The sequence below is a fragment of the Sceloporus occidentalis genome, unplaced genomic scaffold (assembly GCF_023333645.1).
Source record: "Sceloporus occidentalis isolate IW3139 unplaced genomic scaffold, rSceOcc1.0.p SCAF_12, whole genome shotgun sequence".
NCBI lineage: Eukaryota > Metazoa > Chordata > Lepidosauria > Squamata > Phrynosomatidae > Sceloporus > Sceloporus occidentalis.
Window position 1 is genome coordinate 14,116,872 of NW_028316992.1, and position 27,272 is coordinate 14,144,143.

The 27,272-nt window shown below is 46.2% G+C and overlaps 1 protein-coding gene across 1 annotated transcript in view; it reads right to left on the reverse strand.

Annotated features, from left to right (window-relative positions):
* The window catches only part of LOC149305313 (uncharacterized), a 119,348-nt gene that overhangs the window by 66,296 nt on the left and 25,780 nt on the right, over positions 1–27,272 (reverse strand). The window contains exon 3 of the mRNA XM_089478031.1: positions 15,847–16,602. Coding sequence (XP_089334157.1) covers positions 15,847–16,602 — 756 coding nt within the window. The remainder of the gene's footprint in view (positions 1–15,846; positions 16,603–27,272) is intronic.

Here is a 27,272-nt window from a genome sequence, read left to right on the forward strand (position 1 = left end):
ATAACTATGTAGTACACGAGAGATCAAAGACAAAGCCACACCAGTTGCTTTCATCTTATCTGGGCAAATGTAAGGTGAGGACATTCATTGGTGACCTGAGCCAGAGCATAAGGAGTGGTCTTTCACTGGTTGGTAGAAGCACAAAAGGAAGAAGAGGAGGTTCTCCCTGGAAGGCTGGCTCAGAAGAAATATGGTGGAACTGGGGTGGGGGAGATATTAAGTCAGGCTAGAATACCCTGGTGGCCCCGGAAAATTGTTGGGGAAGTGTCTCAGGATCCCATGGTAACATACACTCATTCTTAATGGCACTGACAAGACTTGACAACCATATTGCTGAGTTGTTGCACTTTGGGCAAGCGATCTACATAATAGAGGATGGTCAAGGGCTCCAACCCATGAAGGACGCAGCAAGGAGCAGCCGAGGCTTCTGGATTCAGCTTGTTGTACAAAGGAAGCACCTGGGAGAAAAGGTTGAAGAAAGAAAGAGTGGAGAAGATCAATTGACTACTCCTCTCACTTGTTGAAACACTTGGTTTCTTTAAAATGATTCTGCTGGGTTCCCTGGGTTCCTCTTATACCTTAAGCACTTATGGGACCCCCTTAAACATTTATGGGATCCCACCTCTCTATTTCCAGGGCCAAGCCTACCATTAGGTTAGGGCTGGGCATAATTTTAATTTTACTATTTGTTTATGTCACAACTATTAAAATGTCATTCAGTGATATATTCAGTGAATTATGATTTATGGGTAACCTTTGTAATGCATCTGAGGAAGCAGACTGAAGCCTATGAAAGCTCATGCTGCCAATTTCTTTCTTTCAATTAGTCTCCAAGGTACTACAAGGTCTCTCCACATACTGATTCCACAGACTAAGACGGCTATATCTATGCATTAGTACAAAAAAGATTACTAAGGATTCTGTATGGTATGGTATAAGAGAAGGTCAATGCAGGGGTGACACCATGAGTTACTGCACCAGGAGATGCTAACCCTAGTGACACTACGAAGGGGAGAAACCATCTAAGGTGTCCCCTTAAGACATTCCTCCCTCCTTAGAAAAAGATGGAGCATCTGAAGCATGATGCACTTCATGGCCACTGGTGGGCATGTGAGGATTGCAGAGCTCTTCTTACTGACTTTGCATCCCCCCATACCTTTCCAAATGGGCTCGTCTACCACCTTGGCCAGCTAACAGACTTGCCGCCATTACACCCACTCCAACACCCCGAGTTCCACAGTCTTCCTGGCTATGAGGGAAAACCCAATTACATACTCTCAGGGGAACTCTTAACCATTGATAACCATTGTGAAGTCAAAGGCTTTCAGGGTCAGCATCCATAGGGTTTTTTTTTTGTGGGTTTTTCAGGCTATGTGGCCATGTTTGTTCCTGTTTCGCCAGCATATGTGGCTGGCGTCTTCTCTGAAGATGCTAGCCACAGATGCTGGTGAAATGTCAGGAGTAAACTCTTCTGGAACATGGCCACATAGCCCGAAAACCCACAAAAACTATTGTTAACCATTGAAAACTAGGGATGGGAGCAGAGAAGGAGGGGGAATGTCCAATGGACTTACCCACGCAGCTGAAACCATGCCTGACAACTCTCTAGTATGATCAAATCCAGTGGCATCCTTACCCCTGGCGTCACCTGGTGTGTGTAGTGGGGCTGCTGGGGCATGCTGGGCCCTTTGCTTTACCGCAGCAGTGGATATCTCCTCATGAGGAGGCCTTTATCACTGCCACAGCCTCAGAGGAGCACAGCAAGAGGAATCCCAACCAGGTGTCAGCCCTCTTCTGGGGTGTCTCCCAGTGTGGATGCACCTCCTGCACCTTCAATGATGCCACTGATCAGATCCACCAACACCACACTCTCAAGCCACCTCTGCAGCACAAAAGGGAGCCATATCCCAGTAGGGGTGGATCAGTTCATTCTTTCTGACTGACTCAAAGGTGCTTGTGCAATCTACCAACTCCTCATCACAGGTGAACCTGGCAATGTAATCCATATCTATTAAGCTGAGGCTGACCATACCACTGACTGAGTGTACCACATTAGGGTGGTACTGGCAATACAAATCAAGGTCTCTTGACCCACAAACCAGGGAAATTTTTCTCAGAAACCGATCCAGCAGGCTAAAGGCGCTGGAGCACAAAAAGCCCTCTCCTGATTCAACCTGAGGCAGGATGGAAGGTGAGACTGGCTCTCCTTAGGTAGGTAAGGATAACTTAGGGCCTGAACAGACAGGCCAGAATAAAGCTGCTTTGGGTCACTTTGGAGGTATGCTGTTTAAATGACACACGCATCTTAAGAGGTCAGAAGCTGCACTCTAGTCCTTAGGACTGGAGCATGACTTTGGCGCAGCTTCTGGGCTCTTAGGATGCCTGCAGCATTCCCCAGCACTCCCTTTCCAATTCCCCATCCCCAGATCCTCAGCTACTCTCACAAGGCATGAAGTAACTGTTGTGTAGGGGAGCTGCAGAGAGTCTATGCTAGGTCCAGGGGCTTTGGTTGGTGCAGAAGGAGGAAGGGGATGCCCACCTCTGCATCGGCCCAAAGGAGACATTCGTCACCTGCGTATGTCACCAGCAGGATGCTGATCTCAGTGACTTTGAGTTCTGCAGGGTTTCTAGGCAAACCAAGCCTAACCCTGGTCTCTTTTCTTAGGAACTTCATCTTGGACCCCTTGTACACGGCTTTGGCACCTCTTTTACTGGACGTGACCAAAGTGCAGGGTCACCAGGATCCCCCTGTCCACCTGATGACCGACACAAAGGCCAAGCCAAAGGAGTTGGGCTCCAACAGAAAGAGGCTGCTGAGGTACAACAGCTCTTTGGTAAGTTGCCATCCTGATTGTTAGTTTCATCTGTGTCTGGACTGGCTCATGAAAGCAAGCAGAGAACATACTGTCCCAGTTTGGAAGAGCGTGTCCTGGTTAATTCTCTGTCACCTCATTTTTTCAGGGGCTTTGAAAATGTCCTGTTTCACTCTCCTCCTCCCACTTTCCCCCTTCTCCTCAGGTCATTTCAGATGCTGCAAAATGTGTTCCAAGTTCAAAGGAGTGTGCATCCCATCAACTCAAAAGAGGGGAGAGGGGAGGAGAGAAGGGTGCAGGGTCTTGCCCTTGCCACGAGTCGGAGGAAAAAGCAAACTTCTGTACCCTTCCTCGCTTGTGTGATCTTCATAATTAACAGCTTTGGCCATCTTGACCCCCTTCTGGTGTTTCTTGTCCACATGTGTCTTTCTTTCGCAATCTGTGAAATGCTGGGGGATATGGAAGAATATCTCTGGACCTAAATTGAGGGTGGCCCCAGTGGCCCTCAAGCCCAGAGTACTCCCCAGAACTGTTTTTAAAAATGAAATTTGCCTCTGAAATTAGGTGAGATATGGCTAAATGATTCATTGGTGAGTAAATGTAATAATAATAATAATAATAATAATAATAATAATAATAATATGTTTATTTATATACCACTATTCCATAGATCATAGCGGTGCACAGCAATGAATAAAAACAGTTAAAAACAGCAAGAACAAGATAAAAACATAACAATAGCAATCATGCAAAGGGCTGAAGAGGTGGAATACATCACATTTCAGGGGGAGAAGAATGACAACAAGGTTCATGAGGGAAAGGCCAGGCGGAATAGATAAGTCTTCAAGTTTTTCTTAAACACATCAAGGGAACAAGACATACGGAGCTCATTGGGGAGAGAGTTCCAGAGTTGTGGGGCTGAAGCAGAATAAGCCCTCTGAGAAACAGCATAACGAACAACTGGAACTGTTAGAAGATGTACTATACATGTTGGGATAGTCAGTCTCTTAATCAATCAATAATATTCCAGAAATGGCCTAAATTATATTAGTTATTATACTGTATATTATATTGAAACATTTGAGACAAACTGGATCTCAAAGGCTGTAGCTTTTTGCTTGCTTGCAGAATGTAAAGTTTATTTCCTGGACTGAACTCTAAAGTGTTGAAATAATATTTGCAATGCACCATGTGCTTTCCTCCCCTTTTGCTTAGTCACTCTCTGAATAAGGGCTATTTTCTATTGCAGGTGACCTTTGCGGATGTGGTGGTATATTTCACTGAAGAGGAATGGAAACTGTTGACAAAGAAGAAGAAACTAATGTACAGTTATGTGACGATGGAGAATTATGAGAATGTGGCCTCTGTGGGTAAGGAACCTGAATCCATTGCCCTTCCTGTGAAGACTGAGGGTCCTTTCATAATTCACTGTCAGAGAGATATGATTCCACTTTAGAATTATAGAATCAAAGAGTTGAAATAGACCACAAGGACCATCCGGTTCAATCCTCTGCCATGCAGGAATAGACATTCAAAGCACCCCCCAAGAGATGACCATCCAGCCTCTGTTTAAAGACCTCCAAAGAGACTCCACCAAACTCTGAGGGAGTATATTCCACTGTTGAAGAGCTCATACTCTCAAGAAGTTCCTCCTAAAGTTTAAGTGGAATCTCTTGTCCCTGTGGCTTGCATCCATTGTTCCATGTCCTTTTCTCTGGAGTAGCAGAAAGCAAGCTTGCTCTCTCCTCAATATGACATCCCTTCAAATATTTGAACAGGGCTGTCATACCCACTCTTAACTTTCTCTTCTCCAAGCTAAACATACCCAGCTCCCTCATTCCTCAGAGAGCATGGTTTCCAGACCGTTCACCATTTTAGTTTCTCTTCTCTGGACATGCTCCAGCTTCTCAACATCTGTTTAAATTGTGGTGTCCAGGACTGGACACAGGATTATTGCAAGAGAGCCCTGACCAAAGCAGAATAGCGGCACTATTACTTCCCTTGATCTTGACACTATACTCCTATTGATTCAGCCTAGGATCACATGGCCTTTTTAGCTGCTGCATCACACTGTTGACACATGTTCAACTTGTGCTATACAGTTGGCCCTCTCCTTACGCGGAGGATCCGTTCTGGATCCCTCCGCGTAAGGTGAATTCTGCCTATGCTCAAGCCCCATTGGAAAGCTCAAGTCCGCGTAAAGCGCGCCCGCGTATGACGCAGGCGTGCTGTACTACCATTCCTAGTTCCCTTTCACACGTAATTTAATTGTCATAACAACTTCCTGTGGAATCTTGGAGTTTCTAGTTTTAGTGAGGCACTATTGCTCTCAGCTTTGTAAGGATTCTAAATATCCAATCCTAAACTGCCAATTCTGGAATTTTGTGGGAAGGAGCCATGGAGATTAATGCTTTTCCCCCAAAAGGGTCCTCAGCCCATTCCTGAGCAAGTTTCCTGGCTTTTGTGGCCCCTCTTCCAGCTGTTTGATGCTCTGGAGAGGCTTTGTGGGGAAAAGGCCTCCTTTGGCCCTGCAATGGATCAGAGAGGACCCAACAGTGGCAAAATGGCCCCCACTTCCCCTCTGAGATCCCCTGGGGTCCCAATCCCAAACAGTAATCCATCCCAGTCTTGGAGATGTCTTAAAACTGTTTTAAGGCTCATCCCTAGCACTTGACCCTCACCAAAATTGGAATCCAGGTCCCAGACCCTTGTTCTGCCTTTCCTAATGCATTATTCGTGTACTGATTGTCCTGCCTTTCTCAAAAAATGAGCCTCAAAGTGTCCCTTTTGTGCATCACACTCTGTGGGTTTGTGTCTGTGATAGAGAGAGGGAGCCAATGTGAAAAACAGAAAGGCAGGGAAGAGATGTTGAATGTGAAATGGTGAAGCAGTGCAGATGGGGAAGAGGGAAGGTTGGAGAGTGGAGGGGAAAAGGGAAGGGGATCAAGCCTCTGGGAGCCACGAGGGGAAGGCAGGAGCAAAGGCAGGATTATCTAGCTCTGTGCGGAGAGGAAGGGACCTCTGGGAAGGGCTAGGAGAGGGGCCTTGGGGATTGGGAGGCAGCCACTAACCTGACAGATTTTAAGAACTGGTTTGAGTGAACTTCTGAGAACCAGCTGAAATCCTTGTTTTCAGACATATTTAGGGGTTCCATTCAGCAATTATAATATCTATGAAGGGAGGAAAGGGGGACACAAACCCTGCTTTTGTCTAATGTTTCTTTTCTTACCTGAGCTTGCTTACCTCCATTCAAGTGGTCCTTTGTTACGCAAAATGCTGGAGTCTGGGGAGGACATCCGCAAGTGCTATGCTTTTAGGGGGATTTGGTACTTAGCTCAATAGAACGAAATAGTTTTACTGGGGCAACAGTGACCTCTGGATCCAGCCAAGCTTTAGAAATTCCTGAATCAAACAGATTTTCATAGGCATCTGAAATAGGGTTTTGTGTTTTATTTAGGTGGAAAGCAAAACACACAGACACATACATATAAGTGTTCATGCACACACGCAAGAACTTTGTAACAAAGGTGGGAGTGGTGAATAGATGTAAGTCTTTGATAATGGTGATACGTTACCTATCCAGATCTTTATTCCAATTGTTGAGGATCTGGAACGGAGAGAGGTCAGGTGTTCCTGCGACAATTGGGGTTGGTGAGTGCATTGAGGTGCTTAGCCATGAAAACAGTGCCTGTCTGTAACTGGACTGGCATCGAAGAATAGCAAGTCGGGGCTGATATTTATACTGAAATTGGTGCTTGGGGTCAGAAACTGAGGGTTCAGAAAGGTTTATATCACTTTATATATTATATATGTCCTGTGTATAGAAAGAATGGGGTGAAACTGAATTGAATGCAGTGGGTGTTTCATGCAAATACCTCAGACAAAAGGGATTAGCACACCGCTTCTCAGGTCCTTGTTGGCTCTGAATTTCTATCCTGTTCACAAGCCAATGTACACTACAATCTGAGGGTGACGCTCCCAGATGCAGCTCAAAAATATCATAGCAGAGTACGGATGCAAATATCCAGATATAGGTATTGGCAAAACACTGATCACTTTCCACACTTAAAAATAAGTCACGGACACAGGAGATTTCATTCGGTTCTTTAACATGAGTTACAAAATAATACAAATAAATGAATGAATAATTTATAATGGCTCATGGCCAGATGTCAAAACAATCAAACAAAAAGAAAGAAAGTTGTATCCTAATTGAGTATCTCCCATGCTGAGTTATATAACATTTCGGGCGGAATACAAGCTACACATGGCGTGTTTATAGTGGCAACCACTCATCCAGACTTCTAAAAGGATTTATATAAAAGAGAACAGTTAATTAAATATAATGCAGAAAACACCATATAAAATCATATTAATTTCAAAAAGGAAATTTCTGCGATAAATAATCACAGCTGCACAATATCTGGCAACTTTACCAGTTACCTGCTCCTAATAATACAATTATTTGCAAGCTCTCCTCTCCGACTTCCATCAACTTCACCATCCCTTGTACACACAACTCCAATCCAATCCACACCAATCCGCATGTGAGCTGTATACTTTATTGGTTGTGAGTCATCTGGTGCCACACAGCATGAAGCATCCTCTGCAGTTAGCTTGCATCATGCCTTGGGCTCTGACTCAGGACTCTATGGCAGTCTCACAGGATATGATGCCACCTGTCAATCAACGTATTTCCACACATGTTTAATAGAATATTTTTCAACAGTCTTTTGTCTGACTATCTGCTTCCAGTGATTCCCTTATGGCAGCCCCTCTTCAATCTCTTCTTTGCTAGCTCCTATGAGTAAGGTTACAATTGTTCCATGGATTTAGGGTATCTGCAACAGGCTCATGCTCAGGTCACTCACACCAACTTTATTAATTTAATCTCAAATTGGGAAGGGTGAACGGGGGCTGGATCTTGGGGTAACGCTCTCCTCTCTTAACTTTGATATTTAGTCGTTGTCCTTCTTTACAGAAGAACATTTCAGTCATGAGAGAAACCACACTGGAGAGAAGCCATACAAATGCCAGCATTGTGGGAAATGTTTTTCTATGAAATCCTGCCTAATGAGACATCAGAGAGTCCACACTGGAGAGAAGCCATACAAATGCCAGCATTGTGGGAAACATTTTTCTACAAAGTCAGACCTAGTGAGACATCAGAGAGTCCACACAGGAGAGAAGCCATACAAATGTCACCATTGTGAGAAACATTTTTCTACGAAGTCAGACCTAGTGACACATCAAAGCATCCACACAGGAGAGAAGCCATTCAAATGCCAGCATTGTGGGAAAGGTTTTTCTGAGAGGTCAAGCATAGTGATGCATCAGAGAGTCCACACAGGAGAGAAACCATACAAATGCCAGCATTGTGGGAAAGGTTTTTCTCTGAATTCACATGTAGTGACACATCAGAGATCCCACACTGGAGAGAAGCCATACAAATCCCAGAAATGAACTAATATTATTTTTGTCAATAAGGAATAAAAAAAATATATTTTCAATCCAATGCTGCCAAGAAAAGACCCTTGTAATTTTGTTTGTAAGGTTTGTCTGTCCATATGTCTGTTTGTATTTTAAAGTTGTATTTTGTTAAGTTTAGGTTTTAATTGCTAATAGTACAGATAATTGGTTAGGGTTGTAAATTTGGCTGGGGATTGTGGGTCATGGTGTAAGTTAGCTAGATGGGGGTGCTGGGATTTGTTGCAGCTGGCTAGAATAGTTATGGGAATGATAGCTTTTGCAATGTGAGGGATGTTGGCTGAAGAAAGTTGGAGGCTGGTATTAACAGAAAGGGGGCTAGTTTCTGGGAATGGCAAAGGGGGCCTTGTTGCCTATGGGGCATAGACTGTGGAAATTGGAGGTGGGGGCTAGGTTTGGGAGAGGGTGATGTTTTAGGTTTTGGGGTTTTAATGAATTGTTTGGATTATAGTGGGCAGTTCTAACTTAAACACTGAATTTGTATTTGTTCGCAATAAAGTTCTTTGCTGTTTCAACACATTGGACTCTTTGGTGCACAGAAGTTTTGTATTTGCCCAAAACTCACACTTACTTCTCTGCTCAGTCCTGAGCTCCATTCCCAGCCATAAGAACATCAGAGGCAAACACACATATGTGTGTGTGTGTGTGTGTGTGTATATAACTGTGTGTGTGTGTATATACATAACAGTATACACAGAAAGACTTTATTTCCAATGCAGATCCTTCCTTTCCTGTGTTTCCTGGGCTCCATGGTGGCCTTTTTGAAGTCTCCTCAAAAGAAGGCGGGAAGGGGAGGTTGCTGAACCCCCAGCACACCCCTTCCCTTTCCTCAAAGGCTGCCAGTGGAATAAACAGCAGCAGCAGCAGTAAGGCTCTGGTGATCCCTGCACATGCTCAGGAGGGTGCCTTTGGGGGCATGTGACATGCGCAGTCTCAGACGCAGAAGCCTTTGCTGCCCTCACAGTCTGTTCTGAAGAGAGAGGGAAGTGGGGAGAGCCCTCGTTAATTTGGAGGAATGGCTGGAAGGTCTTCTGGGGGGCTCTTGGGGGATTATAAGAAGGGAACGAAGCTCCTCTTCTCCCCCCCAAGAAAGGCAGGGGGACTGCCAGGCCTCCTCTCCCTCTTTCCTTCCCTGCCCCCTCCTGGGGGATTCCTTGGGGCCCAGGTACTAGGGGGGTTATTATGAGAAAAGAAGGCGGGGGGACCCTTGGACAGAGGCATGGCCATGGAGGGGAGGGGGGTCCTAAGGTAAAAAGGGCTTTGAGGAGCCCCCTCCCTCCTGTAAAGTGGGGCAGAGGAGAGACCCTCCCTTCTGATGCCTCATTTGGGGAAGAGTTTTGTGCCAAATAAAGAGCATTACACAGCATAGGCTTCAATAGCATTGGAAACAACATTTTAAGGGGGGTGGGAGTTTTCTCTGGGGGAGGGGGCTGTGTGTGGGGGGCAGAGAAGAGCCCAGATCTAGGACAAAGCCAAGATGACAGAGATGGAGGGATCCCAAAGCCCCTTCTGGGGAGACTGACACCCCCGGGCAATCTGGGAACTAGCCTTAAAGGCCTACAGGATCCGGATTAGGCATCCCCCATATACATATCTTTCCCTTCACAACAACCCTGCAGAGGAGGACCAGCAGATAGACCCACAGCCCCAGAAAGAATGCCCTCCCGATTCTGGGTGCATGCTGAAAGGGCCTTGGACCCCCTTGAAGGGATGTATGTTAAAAGAGGAGAAGGAAGGAATAAAGGAGTGAAGGTGCCACTTAGGACTCACCTGAGATATATCATAGATGCATCTCTTAGGGAGGGCTATTTTCCATCTTGCTTAAAAGAAGTCGTGTTACAGCTGTTTATGGAAAAGCCCTCCCTCAATCCCTTGGACATGAACAATTACAGACCGGTCTCCCATCTTCCATTTCTAAGCAACATGACTGAGAAAACAATTGCTTTTCATCTCCAAGCGGTCTTGGATGAAACAGATTATCTGGACCCATTTCAAACTGGGTTCAGGATGGGATACGGAGTCAAAACTGTTATGGTCGCCTTAGTAAATGATCTTTGCTTGAGCATTGACAGTGAAGTGTGACCCTGTTGATGCTTTTGGATTTCTCGGTGGCTTTCGATACCATCGACCATGGTATCCTTATGGAAAGCCTGCGGGAACTGGGGATGGGGGCAATGCGTTGCAGTGGTTCCAGTCCTCTCTCTCAAGCAGATTCCAGATAATGATGCTTGGGGACAGATGTTCCTCTAAAAGGGAGCTTAAATTTAGCATCCCTCAGGGTGCAATCCTGTCCCAAATGCTATTCAACATCTACATGAAACCGCCTGGAGAGATCATCTGGAGGCATGGAGTGGGGTGTTATCAGTATGCTGATGACGCCCAATGATATCTCTCCATGCCCCAGACCTTAGCGTCAACTAAGGAAGGCATCTCCCCTCTGAATGAATGTCTTGAGGCAGTAATGGACAAGATGAGTAAAAACAAATTGAAAGTGAATCCAGATAAGACAGAGGTACTTGTTGTTGGAGCCCCTAACCTAGGTATGGAGGTTTGTCAACTGGTCCTGGATGGGGTCACACTTCCCCTAAAGGACTATGTTCGTAGTTTGGAAGTGCTCCTGGATCCTTTGCTCCAGATGTCAGCTCAGATAGATGTGACGGCAAGGAGTGCCTGTTATCAGCTTCGGTTTTTCAAAGTCGTGGTTTCTTCCAACCTTCACTTCTGTTCCTTTCTTTTACTATGATATGCCAGCTGTGCCCTTTCCTCAAACCTGAAGACCTAAACACTCTGGTGCACTTGCTGGTAAGCTCATGTCTTGACTTCTGCAATGTGGTCTACAAAGGGCTTCCCTTGCACCAAGTCTGGAAACTTCAACTGATCCAAAATATGGCAGCCAGAGTGGTCACTGGAATATCTAGAGGTGACCATATTAAACCTATACTAAAGTCTCTTCACTGGCTGCTCATTAATTTCCAGGAGCAGTACAAGGTGTTGGTTATAACCTTCAAAGCCCTTCATGGCTTGGGCCCACCTTACTTACGGGATCACCTTCTCCCATACAATCCACCCCAAACATTAAGCACCTCTGGTAAAATCTTACTGCAGCCAGCAAAAACTAGGCTGGCTGCAGTTACCCAGAGGACCTTCTCTTCTGCTTGCTATAGGGAAAGGTTCACTTGTGGGGAGATTGTATACAATCCGCTTAAAACATGGTGTGGACTCTGAGGTGGTTCAAGAAAACATGGTTCAATGGCCAAGAAATCTAGGACACAATATTGAGATGGAACAATGGGAGTTAACTTGGAAAAGGAGGATAAAATACACCGCTTCCCAAGCCCTAAGGGAAAACGATTGCAAAGTATTTTTTCCCATTGTATTTGCAACCTGAAAAAAATACATAAAATATCTTAGAATAGTTCAGATAGATGCCGGACGTGCGGAAATGAAAAGGACACATTTCCCCATCTCTGGTGGTTCTGTGTAAATGTGAAAGAATACTGGCATAAAGTACATTGTATAATATCTAAAATGTTACAAGTGAACGTAAAATAGGAACATTGGATCTTACCTGTGAGATGTTCATTTTCAGCGGTAGAGGTGGGAATATCCTATAATATGGGTTGATTCCACCTCTTGCTCCGAAATAGGCAGGAAAAACAGACTTGAAGGAGTCGATGGCACCAGAAGGAGCAACCCTCTCCATCCCTCAGTCAGTATTATAGCGGAGGATAGAAAACAAACTCAGAGAGCATTCAATGCAAATCTAAGTATAATCAATAGAAACTATCAACCAGCCTTGCAGCAGAGCCAAGGGAAACAGTCTCCTCAGTTCTGGGTAGGGAGGATCTTCCCACCTCCATCGCTGGAAATGAACATCTCACAGGTAAGACCCAGTGTTCCTTTTACCAGCGATGGAGGTGGAAACATCCTATAACATGGGACCAACGGGTGGGTGAACTGAGGCATGTCACTTATGTGAGAGCCACAAGATGTGTCTTCCAGAGGAAGCCTCTTTGATTCAAGCCCACCCAACAGTGGTGTGAGAATTGAGAACCTCAGGCTAATGACCCACAACCAACTTAATGTAAAACATGAAAGTTTATTGTAAGATGCATAGCAGAAGTAACCACAAGCACGTCTTTGCAGAATCTGAAGGCACAGGGAAAAGTTCCCACTTTAAAACCCCACCCAGGACTCAATCCTCACGGCAAACAGCCGCCTTACAGTTGGAGAACCGTTACCTTCTATCCCACTTTCCAAACCCCTTAGCAGGGCCCTATCCACAAGCCAAACCTCACCCTTAATATTCAACCTTATTTTCCCAACCCCCAACACTATGCAATGTTTCAACACAGAGAACTATCTAGATCAATATATATATTAAACATACAACAGTGATCATATATGAGCTGAATACATGAAGTGAATATTAAGTAACTATGTATGTCTAATATTCTACTTGATCTTAACTGGTTCTGACAAAGTGTGACCCTGCTGGTGCTCTTGGACCTCTCAGCGGCCTTCGATCCCATTCACCACAGGATCCTTCTGAAATGCCTGGGTGAGCGGGGTTTTGGGGGCAGTGCTTTGCATTGGTTCAGGTCCTACATCTTGGGCAGATTCCAGATGGTGTCGCTTGGGGACAGTTGTTTGTCCAAGAGGGATGTCAAGTTGGGCGTCCCTCAAGACGCGATTCTGTCCCCAATGCTATTTAACATTTACCTGAAGCTGCTGGCTGAGATCATCTGGAGACATGGGGTGGGATGTTATCAATATTTCTCTATGTCTCAGACTGATGCAGTGACTAAGGATGATGTTTCTCCTCTGAATGGCTGTCTTAATGCGGTAATGGACTGGAAGAGTAAAAACAAACTCAAATTGAATCCAGGTAAGACAGAGAGACCCCTAATCTGGGAATGGAGTTATGTCAGCCAGTTCTGGATGGGTTCACACTTCCCCTGAAAGACTCTGTCCGCTGTTTGGGAGTGCTCCTGGATTCATCGCTTCATCTCATGGCTCAGGTGGATGCGACGCTCAGGAGCACTTGTTATCAGCTTTGGCTGATACGCCAACTGAGACCCTTCCAGGAGCAGGGAGACCTTGTAACAGAAGCACATGCGCTGGTCACCTCTCGGCTCGACTTCTGTAACGCACTCTACATGGGGCTACCCTTGTTCCAAGTTCAGAAACTTCAATTGGTACAGAATATGGAAGCCAGATTGGTTACGGACACTGCCCACACTACACCGGTTCTTAAATCCCTCGACTGGCTGCCCATTAGTTTCTGGGCAAGATACAAGGTGTTGGTTTTAACCTTTAAAGCCCTCCATGGCTTGGGTCCTGACTTCTTGTGGGAGCGCCTCCTCCCATACCATCCACCTTCAGACTCAGGTCCTCTGGGAAGAACCAGCAACAACTCAAGAAGACCAGACTTTCAGCGGTGACCCAGAGGTCCTTCTCATCAGCTGCTCCCAGGCTCTGGAATGACCTCCGGATGAGATCCATCCTATTTCTACCTTGGAAGCCTTTAGGAAAGCTATTAATATGGATCTCTTCCGGCAGGCCTTTCCAGACTCGAACAGATCTATTGAGTTGCTTCTCCCTGCCCCTGCCCCTTACTCGTGCCAACCTTTTTACTATATTGTGTTTTGGATGTCTTAAATTTTCTTGCTGTTTAATAGCTTTTTAAGGGTCAATTAATGTTTTTATAATTGGGAGGAGGGTTGGGGGTTTGGGGGATTTAATTGTATTTCTTAAATTGTATGTTATTTTATGACTGTAATCCGCTTTGATTCCTTTGAGAAAAGATGGAATATAAATTATTATTATTATTATTATTATTGCATCCTTCAAGGGGGACCAAGGTCCTTTCAGTATGCTCCCAGAACCGGGGGGGGGGGATGTTTCTGGGGCGGTGGGTCTCTCTGTTGGTCCTCCTCTGCGGGGGTTTTGTGAAGGAAAAGGTAAGTATGTGAGGGAGGGTGCCCAATCCGGATCGTATGGGCCTCTAAACCTAGTTCCCAGGTTGCCAGGGGATTGCCAGAGCTTTGAGATCCCTCCATCTCCCTCCTCTTGGCTTTGGCCTAGATTTTGGCTCTTCTCTCCCCCCCCCCCCTGAGCCCCCTCCCACAGGACTCCAGAGAAAACTTATCCTCCCCCCCCCCCCAAATGTTATATGTAATGCTATCCTGAGTGATGCTATTTGGCACAAAATTCTTCCCCAAATGAGGCATCAGAAGGGAGGGTCTCTCCTCTGCCCCACTTTCCAGGAGGGAGGGGGCTCCTCAAAGCTCTTTTTACCTTTGGATCCCCCTCCCCTCCATGGCCATGTCTCTCTCCAAGGGTCCCCCCTGCCCTCTTCTCATAATAACCCCCAAGTAGTTGGGCCCAAAGGAATCCCCCGAGGAGGGGGCAGGGAAGGAAAATGGGAGAGGAGGCCTGGCAGGCCTCCTGCCTTTCTTTGGGGGGAGAATCCCCAAAGAAACCTTCCTTCTTATAACCCCCAAAGGCTTCCCAGAAGACCCTCCAGCCATTTATCTGAATGAACAAGGGCTCTCCCCACTTCCATCCCTCCTCAGAATAGACTATGAGGGCAGCAATGGCTTCAGGGGCTGAGACTGTGCATACATAGATGTCCCCAAAGGCCCCTCCTCAGCATGCGCAGGATCGCCAGGGCCGAGATGCTACTGCTTATTCTGCTGGCGGTCTTTGTGGGAAAGAAAGGTTTGTGCCTGGGCTTCAGCGGCCTCCCCTTCTTTCCCTCCTTCCTTTCTTCCTTTGAGGAGACCACAGTAGAGCCCAAGGTGCAGAGCTGGACTCAGGAGGGAAAGGCATGAAAGGAAGGCTCTAGTTTGGAAATATAGCTGTCCCTGTGTATCCTGGATGTTTGTGTGTTTGCCTCTGCTGTTCTTATGGCTGGGAATGGAGCTGAGGACTGAGGAGAGAAGAAAGGGTCAGTTTTGGGCAAATTCAGAACTTCTGTGCATCAAAGAGTCCAGTGTGTTGAAATAGCAAAGAACTTTATTGCGAACACATAGAAATTCAGTGTCTAAGCCAGAACTGCCCACTCCCATCCAAACAAGACATTAAAACCCCCAAACCTAAAACTCCACCCTCTTCCAAACCTAGCCCCCCCCCCCAATTCCCACAGTCTATGCCCCACAGGTAACAAGGCCCCCTTTGCCATTCCTGAAATTAGGCCCTTTCTGCCTCCAACTTTCTTTAGCCAACATCCCACAAATTCCAAAAGCTATCATCCCCATAACTATTTTAACCAGCTGTAATAAATCCCAGCCCTCCATCTGCCTAACCTATTCCACGACCCACAATCCGCAGCCAATTTTACAACCCAAAGTCATTATCTATACAATTAGCAATTAAAACCCAATCTTAACAAAATACAACCTTAACATGAACAGACATATGGACAGACAAACATTACAAACAAAATCACAACAGTCTTTTCTTAGCACTGCTGGATTGAAAATATATTTTTTGCATTCCTTACTGACAAAAAGAGTGTTAGTTCATTTCTGGGATTTGTGTGGCTTCTCTCCTGTGTGGACTCTCTGATGTGTCACTAGGTGTGACTTCCGAGAAAAACATTTCTCACAATGCTGGCATTTGTATGGCTTCTCTCCTGTGTGGGTTCTCTGATGTCTCACTAGGTCTGACTTTGAAGTAAAAGATTTCCCACAATGCTGGCATTTATGTGGCTTCTCTCCTGTGTGGAGTCTCTGATGCCTCACTAGGTGTGCCTTTGAAGAAAAACATTTGCCACAATGCTGGCATTTGTGTGGGTTCTCTCCTGTGTGGAGTCTCTGATGTTTTACTAGGTCAGACTTCAAAGAAAAACATTTCCCACAATGCTGGCATTTGTATGGTTTGTCTCCTGTGTGGACTCTCTGATGCCTCACTAGGTGTGCCTTTGAAGAAAAACATTTTCCACATTGCTGGCATTTGAATGGCTTCTCTCCTGTGTGGACTCTCTGATGTGTCACTAGGTTTGACTTCCAAGAAAAACATTTCCCACAATGCTGGCATTTGTATGGCTTTGCTCCTGTGTGGACTCTCTTATGACTCACTAGGACTGACTTTGAAGTAAAAGGTTTCCCACAATGCTGACATTTGTATGGCTTCTCCCCTGTGTGGACTCTCTGATGTGTCACTAGGTGTGCCTTTGAAGTAAAACATTTCCAACATTGCTGGCATTTGTATGGCTTCTCTCCTGTGTGGACTCTCCGATGCACGACTAGGACTGACTTGTAAGCAAAATATTTCCCACAATGCTGGCATTTATGTGACTTCTTTCTTGTGTGGACTCTCTTGTGACCGACAAATTCTTCTGTAAAAGAGGACAATGAGTGAATCACAGTGTAAAGACAGGAAAGTGTTACCCCAAGATTTAGCCCCACGTTCACCCCTCCCTATTTGAGATTAAATTAATTAAGTTGGTGTGAGTGACCTGAGCATGAACCTGTTCTGGATGCCCCCAAATCCATATAATGATTGTATTCTTACTCATAAGAGCTACCAAAGAAGAGAGTGAAGGGGAACTGCCATGAGGAAATGAGTAGAAGCAGATAGTCAGGCCATTGAAAAATATTTCATTAAATATATGTTAAACTATTTTAATTGAAAAGTGGCATCATTTCCTGTGAGACTGCCAGAGAGTCCTGAGTCAGAGCCCAAGGCATGATGCAAGCTAACTGCAGAGGATGCTTCATGCTGTGTGGCACCAGGAGATGACTCACAACCAATACAGTATACAGCGCACATGCGGATTGATGTGGGTTGGTGTTGGGTGTAGAAGAGATTGTGAAGTTGATGGAAGTCAGAGAGGAGAGCTTGCAAATATTTGTTTTATATTGCAACGCAAGCTAAAGAAACTCCAAGGACTTGGAGGAAATCAACTGTGTGTCAGTTATTTTTAAGTGTGGAAAGTGCTCAGTGCAATGGCTAAACACCTCACTACACTCGCCAGCCCCACTTGCCATTGGAGTTACTGACTTCTCTCTCCTTTCTGGACCCTCAGCAATTGGAATCTAGATATTACCATTAGCAAAGCCTTACACTATTCACCACCCCCACCTTTGTTACCCAGTTCTTGTGTGTGTGCGTGAACACCTATATGTGTATATGTGTGTGTATGCGTGTATTTTGCTTTCCCCTAAATAAAACACAAAAACCTATTCGAAATGCCTCTGGAGTTCTATGTGCCTCTGGGTCTGGTATAGTTGGGATGAATCCCGGGGTCACTGTAGCCTCACTCTTTCCTTTGAGCTAAGTACAGTGCTACCTCGGGTTACGAAATTAATTCGTTCCGCGGCGCCGTTCGTAACCCGATAAATTTCGCAACCCGAAAAGGCGCTGGAAAGCCGCTGGAAAGCCGCTAGCCGCGCTTCACATTTAAATTTCGCGCCGAAAATTTTTTCGTAACCCGAAAAAATCTTCGTAACCCGGAACAGTTTTTTTAAATCTAACTTTTTCGTACCCCGGAAATTTCGTAACGCGGTGAATTCGTATCCCGGGGTACCACTGTATGAAATTCCCCTAAAAGCATAGCACTTGTGGGTGTCCTACCCAGACTCCAGCATTTCGAGTGACAAAGGGCCTCTGGAATCAACCACGGAACTAAGCAAGCTCAGGTTGGAAAAGAAACATGAGAGAAAAAGGGATTATTGTGTTACCTTTTCCTCTCTGTACAGACATTACTCACAATTCCTAAATGGAACCCTTTATATGTATGAAAACAAGGGCCTGATTTCAAGTTCAGTTCTGAGGTTCAGTGCTCTACATGGGGATACCGTTGTAACAAGTTCGGAAGCTTCAGTTAGTTCAAAACGCAGCAGCCAAATTGGTCACCGGAACATCTAGGTCAGGCCATATAACACCAGTTCTAACATCTCTACATTGGGTGCCAATTAGCTTCCGGGTGCAATACAAAGTGTTGGTTATTACCTTTAAAGCCCTACATGGCTTGGGCCTGAGCTACTTGAGGGAACGCCTCTCCCTACACAATCTGCCCCACCCTCTCAGAACAAAGAGCAGTCTAAGAACAACTTCTCACACAGCGTACACAGCCATGGCCCCCAAGTTATGGAACAACATGCTGGAGGAGATCCCTCTTATCACCATCTTGGATGCTTTCAAGAAAGCACTTAAGTCGGATCGCTTCCAGCAGGCTTACCCACCCGACCTCTTGTAAAGAACTTAAGGGAAAATCCCACTTCTGATAACAATTGTGCATTTTAAATGATGTTTTTATTTGTCCCAAATTGAGTTTTTTGCGACTGGTTGTTTTACTGTGTGTAAATTGGATGCTATCGTTGTCTTGTGGCTATTTTATGGTTGCAATACCACCTCGATCTGTTGTGAGAGGGGGGGAAATACAAATAAAACTTATTATTATTATTACTATTATTATTATTATTAAAATCTATCAGGTTGGAGGCTTCATACCAATCCCCAAGGCCCCTCTCCTGGCCCTTTCCAGAGGTCCCTTCCTTTCCGCACAGAGCTAGGCGATCCTGGCTTTGCTCCTGCCTTTCCCTCCTGGCTCCCAGAGGTCTAGAGTCATAGAGTTGGAAGAGACCACAAGGGCCATCCAGTCCAACCCCATTCTATCATGCAGGAATCAAAGCATCCCCGACAGATGGCCATCCAGGCTCTGTTTAAAGACCTCTAAGGAAGGAGACTCCACCAACATCTCCGAGGGAGTTTGTTCCATTGTCGAACAGCCCTCACTGTCAGGAAGTTCCTCCTAATGTTGAGGTGGAATCTCTTTTCCTGTAACTTGCATCCATTGCTCTGCGTTCTAGTCTCTGGAGCAACAGAAAAGAAGTGTCCTACCTCGTCGATATGAAATCCCTTCAAATATTTAAACAGGTCTATCATATCACCTCTTAACCTTCTCTTTTCCAGTCTAAACATTCCCAGCTCTCTAAGCCCCGTTCCTCATACGGCATGGTTTCCAGACCGTTCCCCATTTTAGCTGCCCTCCTTTGGACACACTCCAGTTTCTCCATATCCTTTTTGAATTGTGGTGCCCTGAACTGGACACAGTATTCCAGGTGGGGCTTGACCAAAGCAGAATAGAGTGGCACTATTACTTCCCTTGATCTAGATACTATACTTCTATTGATGCAGCCTAAAATCGCATTGCCTTGTTAGCTGCAGCATCGCACTGATGACTCATCTTTAACTTGTGGTTTACTTAGACTCCTAGATCCCTTTCGCACGTAGTTTCATTCAGCCAGGTGTCCCCCATCCTATATCTGTTCATTTCATCCCCCCCCCCCAGCCTAATCCCCTTCCCTTTCTCCCTCCACTCTCCAACCTTCCCTCTTGCTCATCTGCACTGCTTCAGCATTTCACCTTCACCATCTCTTTCCTGCCTTTCTATTTTTCACATTTGCTCCTTCTCTCTATCACAGATACACACCCATTTATGTGATGCATAAAAGAGACACTTTGAGGCTCATTTGTTGAGAAAGGTAGAATAATCAATATAGAAATAACCCAATGGGAAAGACACAGCAAGGGGGATGGGACCTGGTCCAAATTTTGGTGAGGATCAAGCACCAGGGAGCAGCCTTAAAACAGTCTTAAGACATCTCTAAGACAGGGCTGGGCTACTGTTGGGCATTGGGGGGGGGGGGCATCACATGGGCCCCCAGGGTATCTCAGGGGCAACTGCACAGTGTATTGCCATAAAACAGGAATCATGTTTTGACCCTAAGTATTGCATCCCTTTGGGGAAGTGGAGGCCATTTTGACACTGTTGGGCCTTCTCTGAGCCATTGCAGGGCCAAGGGAGGTCTTTTCCCCAAGAAGCCTCTCCAGAGCCTCAAAAGGCTGGAAGAGGGCCAAAAAAGATGGAAACATACTCAGAGATGTGCTGAGTACCATTTCAGTGAGAAATGCATTAATCTCCATGCTGTCTTCCCACAAAATCCTAGAATTGGTGTGATATCTGGGGGCGGAACTAAGTTTCAGAATAAAAAAGTCCTTTGCTTGCACCAAAAGGTCTATTGAGAAACTCAGGTAGAAGCGCCCATTAACATGTCTAAGCAGTCTCTGAAGTGTCTAAACCTTTTCCCTCCATCGTTAACTATCTCCACACTCCTACCCTTTCCTCCCCCTTCAGCCCCTAAACAGTCTGGCTGCCAAGGTACCTCTTGCCTTATTCTCCACTGTTCACATATGCCTCTCCCCCCGGGGGCATGTCTGCCACCCAAAGCTCACAAACCAGTCAGTTAAGAGCCTCCACTACTGGAGGTTGGATAGTGCTTAGAATGTGTATTCCTGCATGGCAGAAGTGGGTTGAACTGGATGGCCCTTGTGGTCTATTCCATCTCTATGATTCTATAAAGCTAGTGGATTCCGGTTCCTTACCCACAGAGGCCACATTCTCATAATTCTCCATCATTATATAACTGTACATAATTCTCTGCTTCTTCGACAACAGTTTCCATTCGTCCTCAGTGAAATATATCGCCACATCCGCAAAGGTCACCTGCAACAGAAAATAGCCCTCATCCACAGAGTGACTAAGCAAAAGGGGAGGAAAACACATGGTGCATCCAAATATTATTTGATCACTTTAGAATTCAGTCCAGGAAATAAACTTTAAATTCTGTCAGCAAGAAAAAAGCTACTGCCTTTGAGACTGAGTTTATCTTGAATCTTTACAATATAATATACAATATAATACACAATATAATTTAGGCTATGGCTGGGATACTGATGATGGATTAGGAGACTGACTATCCCAACACATACAGTACATTTAGTCACCAAAGAATTATGGTGCATTTAGATATTTCTTGCCACATTTGAGAGGCAAACGTCGTTTTTAATAACAGTTCTGGGGAGCACTCTGGGCTTGAGGGCCACTGGGCCCACCCCATATTTAGATCCAGAGATGTTCTCAAATAGCCCCCAACATTTCACAGATTGGAAAAGCAAGACACACGTGGACAAGCAACCCAGAAGGCAGTGAAGATGGCCAACGTTGTTTATGAGGAAGATCACGCAAACTAGGAAGGGCACAGCAGTTTGCTTTTGCTTCAGCCTCCTGGGAAGGGCCATATCTTCCTTCTTTCCTCTCCTCTCCCCACTTTTGAGTTGATGGGCTGCAAACTCCTTGGCACTCCTTATGCAGAAATTGAAATGAGCTGAAGAAAGGGGAAAGTGGGAGGAGGAGAAAGAAACCAGGACATTTTAAAAGCCCCCGAAATAATGGGGTGACAGAGGATTAACCAGGACTGTCTCTGCCAAACTCAGGCAGTATTTTATTTGCTTCCTTTCATAAATTGACCCAGCAGTGACACAGATGAAGCTATTAGGATAGTGACTCACCGAAGAGCTATTGTACCTCGGCAGCCTCTTTTTGTTGGAGCCCAACTCCCTTCGCTTGGCATCTGTGTCGGCCATCAGGTGGACAGGGGTTGCTGGTGGTCCTGCACTTGGGTCACTTCCAGGAAGAGAGGCCCCAAAGCCGTGTCCAAGGAGGCCGAGATGAGGTTCCTGAGAAAAGGGACCAGGGTTAGGATCTGCTTGGTGAGAAACCCTGCAGCACTCAAAGACATAGAGAACAGCATCCTGTTGGTTATATACGCAGGTGACATATGCCTCCTTTGGGCCGATGCAGAGGTGGGCATGCCCTTCCTCCCTCTGCACCAAACAAAGCCCCCTGGACCTAGCTCCCCTACACAACAGATACTCCATGACTTCTTAGAGTGTGATGGTGAACCTATGGCACGCGTGCCAGAGGTGGCACTCAGAGCCCTCTCTGTGTGCACATGTTCCATCGCCCCAGCACAGAGTTTGCCAGAGTTTGTTACTAGAAAGCCAGAGGGACATGGCACTTTGCAATAAATAAGTGGGTCTTGTGTTGCAGTTTGGGCACTCGGCCTCTAAGAGGTTCACCATCACTGGATTAGGGGATGGGAATTTGGAGAGGGCCCTGGTTATGTCCCTGTAGCTAGATGTGAAATCAGTGCATCATAAATAAATGAACAAATAATCTGCTGAAACCTCCAGAGTCCCCAGTGCTTTTCCCCACCATCAGCCCCTTTCCCAAGAAGGCTGCATCCGCACTGTAGAAATAAGGCACTTTGACACCACTTTAACCGCTCAGTGCTATGGAATCCTGGGATTTTGCCTTTGGGACACTTAGCCTTCTCTGCCAGAGAGCTCTCATGCCACAACAAACTACAAATCCCAGGATTCCATAGGATGGAGCCAGCAGATTTAAACCGGCTTCGATCCGGATCATTTCTATAATGCAGATAAAACCTAGGTCTGTTGTAAAAGGATAGAAGCAGCCAAGTCGAATTTTTATCCTGTAAAAATGGTTTTGCTTTTCAAAAATATAAGCAGTTTTTCTGTCTAATCCTTATTCTTTTTGTTGTTGTTGTTTGTTTGTATGATTGTATACATCATTCTTGGTAATATGAGATGGTCAGTCTGTCTCCTTCCTTCTTGCCTGAAAATCTATTAATAAGAAAACTGGGGAGAGGTTTAAAACCTCCCAAAGGAGCCACTTTTGGCCTTGTTTGGGGGACTAGCCTCCTCTTAGAAGCCAAAGCCCCATGTTTGTGAAGAAGAAGAATAAGGCTTGTATTAAAACTATCCTCCCTGTTTCTGACCCCTTTTAAAACCCATGTTCCCCAGAAGGAGCAGAGCTGTGTAATAAGAAAACCCTCTCAGAAAAGAGACACAAAAGACACACAAAGGACACACTTCCTTCCTTTTGGCCCAAGGAGCCTGGCCTCCTTCTGACTCTGGAGCCTCAGGAGAGAAAGAGATGCCTCTGTTCAACTGAGGCTCAGAGAAGGTTCTGGAACATTATTCCCCACAGTCACAAGCAGAACAAAATGTCTGCCAGAACACAAAATGGCCCCCAGAGCACAAAATGGCAGCCGGAACACAAAATGGCTGCCTCTGCCTCTGCGCTTGGCAGTTGGAGGCCTTCAGGGAACCCAAAATGGGGGATGAAAGGACCCCAAAGCCAGAAGGGACCCCAAACTGCATTTCCAAACCTTAACAACACCTAAAAGTTTTCCTGATCTGAAGATATAGAGACTCCCTGAGATTATCTTTATAAATAAGTCTTTTTAAAACTTTATAAATAAATAAATAAATAAAATTGAATGATAATAATAAGCAACAACCAAAAAGTATTCTGCCAAGAAGTTGCTTCTTCTTCTAATTCGCCTTCTTCCTCTAAGCCTTCCTCCTCCTCCTCCTCCTCAGGCCCTTCCTCTAAGCGTTCCTCTTCTTCCTCCTCCTCCTCAGGCCCTTCCGCTAAGCCTTCCACTTACTCCTCCTAAGCCTTCCTATTCTTCCTCCTCCTCCTCAGGACGTTCCTCTAAGCCTTCCTCTTCCTCCTCCTCCTCTTCCTCAGGCCCTTCCTCGAAGCCTTCCTCCTCCTCCTCCTCCTCCTCCTGAGGCCCTTCCTCTAAGCCTTCCTCCTCCTCCTCCTCCTCCTCCTCCTCAGGCCCTTCCTCTAAGCCTTCCTCCTCCTCCTCCTCCTCAGGCCCTTCCTCTAAGCTTTCCTCCTCCTCCTCCTCAGGCCCTTCCTCTAAGCCTTCCTTTTCCTCCTCTTGCTCCTCCTTAGGCCCTTCCTCTAAGCCTTCCTCCTCCTCCTCCTCCTCCTCCTCAGGCCCTTCCTCTAAGCTTTACTCCTCCTCCTTAGGCCCTTCCTCTAAGCCTTCCTTTTCTTCCTCTTGCTCCTCCTCAGGCCCTTCCTCTAAGCCTTCCTTTTCCTCCTCTTGCTCCTCCTCCTCAGGCCCTTCCTCTAAGCCTTCCTCCTCCTCCTCCTCCTCCTCCTTAGGCCCTTCGTCTAAGCCTTCCTTTTCCTCCTCTTGCTCCTCTTCCTCACGCCTTTCCTCTAAGCCTTCCTCCTCCTCCTCCTTAGGCCCTTCCTCTAAGCCTTCCTCCTCCTCCTCCTCCTCCTCAGGCCCTTCCTCTAAGCTTTACTCCTCCTCCTTAGGCCCTTCCTCTAAGCCTTCCTTTTCTTCCTCTTGCTCCTCCTCAGGCCCTTCCTCTAAGCCTTCCTTTTCCTCCTCTTGCTCCTCCTCCTCAGGCCCTTCCTCTAAGCCTTCCTCCTCCTCCTCCTCCTCCTCCTTAGGCCCTTCGTCTAAGCCTTCCTTTTCCTCCTCTTGCTCCTCTTCCTCACGCCTTTCCTCTAAGCCTTCCTCCTCCTCCTCCTTAGGCCCTTCCTCTAAGCCTTCCTCCTCCTCCTCCTCCTCCTCCTCCTCCTCCTCCTCCTCCTTAGGCTCTGCCTCTAAGCTTTCCTCCTCCTCCTTAGGCCCTTCCTCTAAGCCTTCCTTTTCCTCCTCTTTCTCCTTCTCAGGCCCTTCCTCTAAGCCTTCCTCCTCCTCCTCAGGCCCTTCCTCTAAGCCTTCCTCTTCCTCTTCCTCCTCCTCCTCCTCAGGCCCTTCCTCTAAGCCTTCCTCTTCCTCCTCCTCCTCAGGCCCTTCCTCTAAGCCTTCCTCCTCCTCCTCCTCAGGCCCTTCCTCTAAGCCTTCCTCCTCCTCCTCCTCCTCCTCAGGCCCTTCCTCTAAGCCTTCCTCCTCCTCCTCAGGCCCTTCCTCTAAGGCTTCCTTCTCCTCCTCCTCCTTAGGCTCTTCCTCTGAGCCTTCCTCCTCTTCCTCAGGCCCTTCCTCTAAGTGTAAAAGGGTACAAGCACCCAAGTCTGGTTTTACCCTCTTAATAATGGTTTTACTTTTCAAAAAATAAGCACTTTGCTTTTCTGTCTAATCCTTATTTTTTGTTGTTTGTTTCTATATTTGTTTCTTTCATTCTTGGTAATATGAGATGGTCTGGTTTGTCAACTTTCTTCATGCATAAAAATCTATTTATAAGAAAACTGGGGAGACGTTTAAAACCTCCCAAAGGAGCCACTTTTGGCCTTGTTTGGGGGACTAGCCTCCTCTTAGAAGCCAAAGCCCAATGATTGTGAAAAAGAAGAATAAGGCTTGTATTAAAACTATCCTCCCCGTTTCTGATCCCTTTTAAAACCCATGTTCCCCAGAAGGAGCAGAGCTGTGTAACAAGAAAACCCTCTCAGAAAAGAGACACAAAAGACACACAAAGGACACACTTCCTTCCTTTTGGCCCAAGGAGCCTGGCCTCCTTCTGACTCTGGAGCCTCAGGAGAGAAAGAGATGCCTCTGTTCAACTGAGGCTCAGAGAAGGTTCTGGAACATTATTCCCCACAGTCACAAGCAGCACAAAATGGCTGCCACAACACAAAATGGCCACCAGAACACAAAATGGCAGCCGGAACACAAAATGGCCACCAGAACACAAAATGGCTGCCAGAACACAAAATGGCCACCAGAACACAAAATGGCAACCCAAACACAAAATGACTGCAAGAACACAAAATGGCCACCAAAACAAAAAATGCCTGCCGGAACACAAAATGGCCACCAAGACAAAAAATGCCTGCCAGAACACAAAATGGCTACCAAAACAAAAAATGGCCGCCAGAACACAAAATGGCTGCCAGAACACAAAATGGCCACCAAAATTAAAAATGGCCACCACTACACAAAATGGCCACCAAAACAAAAAATGGCCGTCAGAACACAAAATGGCCACCAGAACACAAAATGGCCGCCAGAAAACAAAATGGTCACCAGAACACAAAATGGCCAGCAGAAAACAAAATGGCCACCAAAACACAACATGGCCGCCAGAACACATAATGGCCACAAGAACACAAAATAGCTGACAAAACACAAAATGGCTGCCAGAACAAAATGGCTGCCTCCGCATCAGCGCATTGCAGTGGGCAGTTGGAGGCCTTTAGGGAATCCCTAATGGAGGATATAAGGGCATCAAAGTCGGAAGGGAGCCCAAACAGAGTGGCCAGAGGCCTGGACCACAAAGTACTTCCCATATTGACCTGTTCTGAGCCCAGAAAAAGATGGAAGCTTCTAAGTTCTGCAAAATTCTTTTTGGTCAAGAAAGGCTGAACTGGGGAAGGCGAAGGCCGAAAGTCCCCAAATGAGGATAGGACACACTTCTGTAATCGGTGCCAATTGAGTTTGATGCACAAAAGTCATTAGCCCTCCATAAACTCAGGAGAGAAGAGAATCCGAGCGCCTAGAGTTGGAAAGGATCCCCCAAGGGTCATCCATTCCAGCCTCCTTGTGCCATGCAGGAATAAGCAGCACAAAATGCCCTCTGATACACAAAATGGCTGCCAGAACACAAAACAGCCGCTGGAACACAAAACTTTTGCCAGAACACCAAATGGCCGCTGGAACACAAAATAGCTGCCAGAACACAAAATGCTTCCAGAACACAAAATGGCCACCAGAACACAAAATGTTCGCTGGAACGCAAAACAGCTGCCAAGACACAAAATGGCAGCAGAAACACAAAATAGCCAGTGGAGCACAAAATGGCTTCCTCTGTCTGAGCGCTTGGCAGTTGACATTTGAGGCCATCAGGGGAGAGAGAGCGACTGAGGGGAAGAGTGGAAGGAGGTCCTGGAGGGAGGGGGCCTTGGGAGATCTAGAGCCTTCCTGAGATATTCGGTGTTCACTTCCTAACAAAGGGGCTTCTGGCCTCATAAAGGATTTGGGGCAAACTGGATCTGAAAGGCAGTACAGTGGACCCTTGTTATACGCTGGGGTTTGGTTCCAAGATCCCCCGTGTATAACAAAATCCGTGTATGCTCAAGTCCCATTAAATATAATGACGTAGCAAAATGGTGTCCCTTATAAAAAATGGAAAATCAAGGTAAATTTATACTTTTCTGGAACATTTTCAAACCGTGTATGCTTGAATCCGTGTATAAAAAATCCGTGTCTAAGAAGGGCCGACTGTAGTACCCTTTTCTCTTGCCAATGGGATTTAAAGTGTATTTTCTGGACTGGATCTCCCAGCATCCACATGGCCAGAGAGAGGAGGGGGCCCTGCCCTGCAGTAAGCCCCCTCCAATCCCTC